Below are 7,500 nucleotides of genomic sequence, written 5' to 3'. Positions count from 1 at the left end.
GCCGTCGAAAATACCTGCTTTGAGTTTTTCTAGCGTTAAACCAGGGAACACTTCACACAGATACTTAAAACAGTCACTGTCATTATCGAGCGCCTTGACAAACTGTTTCATAAGGCCCAGCTTGATGTGAAGGGGCGGGAAAACAATTTTTTCACTTTCCACTAGGGGTTCATAAATGATGTTCTTTTTCCCAACATTGAGGCTTTCCCTAACTGGCCATTCCTTCTGAATCCAGTGTCTGTCTTTGGCTCTGCTGTCACAGAGGCAGATAAAGCAAGAAAATTTTGTATACCCACCTTGCTGTCCTAGCAAAAAATTGACCATTTTTAGATCAACACAGATGATCCATTTGTGTTCTTCATATATGAGTAGCTCCAAAACCGTTTTGATGTGTTCATATTTTTCTTTCAGGTGTACTGAGTGTCCTATGGGTATTGCGCCAAAGATGTTGCCTATATGTAATAAAACGCACTTCAGACTCCGCTTAGAGGTATCTATAAAGAGGCGCCACTCTTCCGGATCATATCCTGGAGCTCCCATCGCGGTGACTAATCCAGGAATATCACAACAGTAGACGAAATCAAATTTAGAATTAAAGAACTGTAAGAGGTTCTTTTCTCTGTTGGTTGTCTATTTTCAGCAAGTTTTTATCTTTTAACCGTGAAGCCAACAATTCTGACAGTTTTTTAGACAGACCCAAATCTCGAACTAAGTCATTGAGTTCTGCTTGGCTAAATGTTTCCGGTTCTGTTGATATGCCTCCAAAATCTAAGTCATTTCTGTTAGTTGACTCCTCTGTGACCTCAGTGTCACATTCACTGTCAGATTCAACAGAAGCAAGTTGAGTGAAGATAGGCTTTGGAACATCATCTGAATGGGGCACAGGCCTGATTGCTGAATCTAGACTAGGGTATGTGATAAGATGACGAGTTTTACTAGTGAAACCAGCAACACGAGTCACGCAAAAGTAACAGTCTGTGACATGGTCCCGTGGCTCACGCCATATCATCGGAATACCGAATGTTATTTTGTCTTTTCCTTTAGTCCATTGACGCAAGTTTTCTTCGCAGGAATGACATACCTTATGCGGTGCCCATGGTTTGTCTTGATCTCCAAGTTTCGCTTTAAAGTAGCAAAAGTAAGCTCTCTTCACAAATTCACTAATGTTCCTTCTTTGCTTTGGAGCTGTCAATGCACCACAAATGTAGCAGAATGAATCCGGGCACGTCACACATTTCCTTCTACTTGCTATAGAGGCTATGTTTCCTTTGGTTGAAGTCAACACTGTTTACAGAATGATCACACCTGGAAAAGAAATAAAATAATTGTTTTAATGAAATAAAATAATAATGCACACACAAATCTATATTTGACGCACTGATGTAATTAAGAATAGTATTTGATGAATGTAAACTAATATGCTTATTACCTCCCTTTGCTATTTTCAGAACATGTCACCTGATATGTAAATTGCCGCGTAGCATCAAAACTAGACCTGATCTGCACAAACGAATGCCATTTTCAGAATCTGTTACCTCAAATCTACCAGAATCAAGTGTCAAAACTCATGCAACCGAAAGTGTGTTCCCCAGTGTAATAATGATAATAAATTTCCATTCCCCCACCCGTCACGGAGCCCAGCGAGGGGAACTAAACGTTAGGTTTATAGCCCAACTGTTTCTGGGGGGTGGGGTGGGGGCAGTTATGAGTCGTGAGGTGTCATGTCACCCAAACAGGTAGCTGTTTGGTTCAGGGGATAATTGGTCCAAAGATTAAAGTCAGACACTTCAGCTGATTTTTTTTTCTCCGAATCAAGAGGGGCAAGCCGTCCTGGCCTCAGCCAGGAACCAAAGAAGCGTGTTGTTGACCTCAGGTGACGTCTCAGCTTAACCGCAGTACTGGGTCAACTTCCAGTACTCTCATTTCCCGATCCAGCAGGGGAACTACGCACGGCAAACAAGTGGGCAAATGACTCATAACAGGGTTGGATGCCCATTGATTCTGAAAGAGTTCATCTGCCCTTTGGATAGTCTTATTTCCATTCTTCTGGGTGTCCAATACGCCCTCCTCACTGGCTGAAAACCATGGGGGGGGGAGGGGGGGAGGAAGAGCAGGTTTAATCACCGACAACCCGACCATACAGCAAGTAGTACTGGGTTACGTCGATGCTGTGATACTTGTGGTACTCCACCAAAGACTTGCCGTTCGTAAGGCGTTGTCATAGCTAAATTTATCGGCGGCTATCAGTGCACTATACGCGGGTAAACACCGGGTGAGTACAATGCTGGGCGCTGATTGGCCCGTTTCAGAGGTATGATTTTACCCGACGTGGATTGGCTGTTTCCAGGGGTGTGCGTTCTTTAATATACTTTTTGTTTTCGTACCAAAAAACTACGGATGTCTAGGGGCATTTCACTTCGTATAGTTATTACTTATTGTATTATCCATACAATTTCGTTGTGGTAGCATATGATGTTTGTCGCATAATATTTCTAAGAGCAATGCCAGGGTAAAATTTGGCAATCGACACCCGTTTGTTTATCTCGGAAGACAGGTTGCAGATAGACACTACCACAGCTGCAAAGATGTATAACAGGATCTCATGCTCGACAGCTACAAGAAAAAAAAAATCATAAACAGATGATCTATTGTTCAATATCTGGAAGGAAATGTAGAGAGGAGAGAAAATATAGAAAATAGTGACGGGGGAGGTGGGGCGGTTTTCACATCGCCTGCATAGATGTAGAACAAATAGAATGTAAATTGTGAAACTTAAAACAAATACTAAACAATTATTCATAACCAAATATGAAATAAAACGATTTAAGCATTCGTAAACTAAAAAAAAAAAGTATGTGAAAGGGGAAAGGGAGAAAGGAAGGAAGATGGTAGCTGTGGGTATAACTAGAAAGGTCTGAATACTTTATTTATTGATTTATCTATTCATTTATTTATTAATTCAATTATTCACTTATTCATTTATTATTCATTTTCTATTTATTCATCTACCTATTTATCTCTTTATGTTTATCTATTTATATATTTACTTATCTATTCATTTATCTATTTTTATTTATTCGTCTATTCATTTGTCTATTTATTCATCTGTTTATTTATCTATTTATTTTTATTTAATTAATTTATTAATTTATTTATTTGTTTAATTGATTGTTTACTTATTCATTTATCTATGTCAGATCCCATTATAAGAAAGGTCTCCTTTGGTGTGCTTTATCATTTCCACATAAAAGAAAAAAACATTATCAAAAAGACATCCACTTTGAGAACCACGACATTCTAGCTTACAGATCATTGTTTTTTGAACCGGGAGGGATGTGCACATCATTTTCTAAGGTGTGTGGAGGTGTGTGAGGAGGACTAAAAAAATAGAATTTAAATTTGACAAAACCTGATTAGGCAAAACAATTTTGGCGAAACGGGAAGTCATCGACTTCTTTAATACTCTCAATGTGGTGATGTATTCAATAGATTTGATTTGTTTAATGCCAGGCGGTCGAGGTTCCACTTCTCCTCGACTCTAGGCCCCCCTTTCCCCCCCTCCCCCCCTTTCCCCAGATGCGTCATCAGGTGGACAGAAGAAGAAGGCTTTGTCCCCTTCTTGGCACAGATCTCGATCATTCTATTTTTGGAAGGGAGAGAGGAGAAAAGAGGACCAAAAGAAAGAAAGAAAGGATTATTAAATGAATTAATAAATAGATAGCTAGAAGTGTAAATCTATTCTTCCACCACCCAATCTTTCAGATGGATAATTTTATATATAAATAAATAGATGAATAGATAGATAAATGAATAAATGAATAAATTAATTAATGAATAAGTAAAAAAAATAAACAACTAAATAGATAAATAAATAAATAAATAAATAAATAAATAATATGTAAATGAATTAATAAATAAATAAAGCAATCATTGAATCAGTCAGTCAGTCATCAATACAAATAGATCTACAAATAGGTAAATATGTAGGTGAATAAAATTAATAATAGATAAATGAATAATGCATATGAATAAACCAATAACTACATAAGTAAGCGAGTATACAAATGAACGTAAACTTAATAATAAATACATAAGCCAATGGATAAACAAGGGAAGAAATAAAAAGTTAAATGAATAAAATAGATAATCAAATAAACAAACATATGAGTACATGACTGAAGGTATAAATACATGGTAACAAGTAATAAAGGAACAAATGTGTAAATGAATAAAATATTTGATAGGTAATAGGTAACGCACACACACGTACACGCACACACGCACACACACACACACACACAAATGCACACACACACACACACGCACACACACAAATGCACACACACACACACACACACACACACACACACACACACACACACACACACACACACACACACACACACACACACACACACACACACACACACACACACACACACACACACACACACACACACACACACACACACACACACACACACACACACACACACACACACACACACACACACACACACGCACACACACACACACACACACACACACACACACACACACACACACACACACACACACACACACACACACACGCACACACACACATACACACACACACACGCATACACATGCATATTCAGGTTCTTGGCATCTTTCTCTCTTCACGACAAAAGCTCATTGAAGTTACCCTGACCTTTATTTACGGCTCTCAGTCCACTGGGAGGGCAGATTACCCAAATTGGTGGCAGTGTGGGAGCAATATCGAATGATCAATTGTACTATGGTGGCCGTGTCTGGGGTCGAGAATCGAACAGAAGATCATGGGGACACATTAGAGTATTTCAACAACTCGTCAATCACACACATCCCTCCTCAACCTCCCTCCACACTCTCTGAGCTCCCTACCCTCACCCCCAGCAACCTTGGGTTATCCATTGTGTCGCAACAAGGCTGGGGGAAGGCCGGTTCTGCATTGAACTAATAAGGCTCAACGCAATCTCGTTCAAACTCTAACTCCAACCGCTTGACCATCACTCTTGACATGGGGGGGGGGAGGGGGAGTCAGATTTGGCTTCCCCCCTTCCCCCGCCCCTTCTCCTCTTCCTCCCTCCCCCTCCTCCTCCTCCTCCTCCTCCTCCTCCCTCTTCTCTGAGCGCATTCAGTGTTGGCTCGGTCGTAGTGAGACCTCTCCACCTGAGCCAACTCAGTGACTCTGGAGGTAGTGGCGCGACAGGAAGGTTCTTGCAAGAAGAAAACAGAGCGAACTCTCACTTCGGAGACTCACAAAGGGGGCGTGACGGCGAGGAGGGGAGTTCAGAAGTCACGGACTGGAGGAGAAGTGGTCGCGTGGAGTGTGTACTGACTCTCGTGTGTATCCCGTGTACGGAGGAACTCCCAGGTGTTTGTGTGTGTGTGCGAAGAGACTCCAAACGAGCGTGAAGCGAAGGCTCACCGGCAATATGTACCGGATCTCCACATGCCTAAGGTCCACCTCGCCACGCCTGCAGGGCGCTCTTCTGCAGGAGGTGAGGTGTGCAGCCCTCAGGAACCTTCTCCTGTCGGAGGAGGCCCTTGGTCCACGTGGACTGGCCACCACGACCCGCCTGGCAGGGCTCATCCCGAAGTCGGATGACTTCACGCTTCGGCATATCGGACCTCGCCCAGACGACCAGAAGGAGATGCTCGATTACATTGGCTATAAGGTAATGACGTCTTTTGAGACCTCGCGAAACACAAACAAAATGGGATGAAATAAGATAAAATAAAATAAAATAAAACAAATAAAATTAATGAAATAAAACAAAATAGAATAAAATAAAATTGAATAAAATAAGATAAAATAGAATTAAGTAAAACAAAAACAAAATAAAATAAGATACAGTAAAACAAAATGAAATAGGATGAAATAAAACAAAATAAAATAGATTAAAACGCAAAAGAATAAGATAAAATAAGATAGAATGATGTAAAATAGGATGAAATAAAACAAAACAGAATAAAATCAATGGAAGAAAACACCATATGAAAATTGATTAGCAGACACGGAAATAAAGAGACAACAGAATAAATGGAAATAGATGGATAGAATCTTCTAGTGGCATGTAAATGAAACTCTTAAAGTTATACAACAAAGCGAAAGAATTGAAAGAGAAACTTCTCAAATCTTTTGTTAATAAAATCTCCTGGCGGCAGCTAGATTGAACGATCACCGTGACATGCAGTTATAAGGTTAAGGATCTGATTCCTCCATGGGGTCTCAATCGTCTCAGATCCCGTTCAAGGCGTGGGCCTCGCGTCGGGAGCGGGGGGGGGGCACCTTTCATCTTAATATAATCATTTGGCGCTCTTCACACCGAAAGCTATACAATGCGCGACGGTACGACAGAGTTGCTTGTTTGTTTGTTTGTTTGTCATTGGTAACCTCACCTTCACCAGAAAGTGCAGCCTTGAGGGTCTGGCACTTGGTCTCCGTATTTCTTCCAACTTCATAATAGTTGGGCCCCCGCGGTAGCCCGGTGGACGTCGTGTCTGACCAGGTGAGTTCGATTCCCGGGAACCGCTGCAGACTATGCCGCGTTGATTCTCGACAGCCTTGGCTAGGCGAGGAGGCGACCTAACATTGGCTTAAAAAGAAGAGCGGTTTGCTGCAACTGACTGTTTTATTCCATCTGTTTTTTTTTTTCTTTTTCAATTCCCACTACACGGGGATGGTGGTGAAGTTTACGCAAAAAAAAAAAAAGAAAGAAAAAAAAAAAAAAAAAAAAGTCTGGCAACCGGCGACTGCTCTTTTCCTCCTACTGCTATTTACCGGTGGCTTAGTCACAAACACACACTTGTACAACATAAAGTCCACGTTTTCATCCCAGAGAGATATATTTGAGGGCCCCAGGACCGCTGCCAGCCACTGTGGGGCTGCGGGACTTCAGGCAGTAGATCCTGAAACAATACTTCATATTATTGTTAGAATTTTAGTAATAATTTTTATATAATTTATTCTCTATTCTATTCCATCTTATATGATTTAATCTTTTATTTATTTTAATTAATCTTTATTTCATATTATCTTGTTTGATTTTTCTCATACATATATTATTCTTTGCGTTGACCTACATTGTAGATTTTCTCCTTCCTAAACCAAACGATCTTATTCAGCAAACGGGGATTACACGTCCCGTGTCAATCAGCGTCAGTGTAATAGAATCCACTGGCGACGTCAGAAGGAACAAAATCTGTAAACGCTGTAGACGCCATCATGAGGGCAACATGTATAAACACACAGACACACACACACACACACACACACACACACACACACACACACACACACACACACACACACACACACACACACACACACACACACACACACACACACACACACACACACACACACACACACACACACACACACACACACACACACACACACACACATATATATATATATATATATATATATATATATATATATACAAATATATATATATATATATGTATATA

The 7,500-nt window shown here is 40.5% G+C and overlaps 1 protein-coding gene across 1 annotated transcript in view; it reads left to right on the top strand.

Annotated features, from left to right (window-relative positions):
* The first annotated feature begins 5,158 nt into the window (after positions 1-5,158).
* Positions 5,159-7,500, top strand: part of LOC143023788 (glycine dehydrogenase (decarboxylating), mitochondrial) — a 69,279-nt gene continuing 66,937 nt past the window's right edge. Inside the window, exon 1 of the mRNA XM_076182409.1 lies at positions 5,159-5,702. Within this exon, the coding sequence (XP_076038524.1) occupies positions 5,460-5,702 (243 nt within the window). The 5' untranslated portion in view covers positions 5,159-5,459. The remainder of the gene's footprint in view (positions 5,703-7,500) is intronic.

The sequence above is a fragment of the Oratosquilla oratoria genome, chromosome 3, assembly GCF_046742065.1.
Source record: "Oratosquilla oratoria isolate Oo_2021 chromosome 3, ASM4674206v1, whole genome shotgun sequence".
NCBI classification, from domain to species: Eukaryota; Metazoa; Arthropoda; class Malacostraca; order Stomatopoda; family Squillidae; genus Oratosquilla; species Oratosquilla oratoria.
This window is presented reverse-complemented; position numbering and strand designations above follow the sequence as displayed.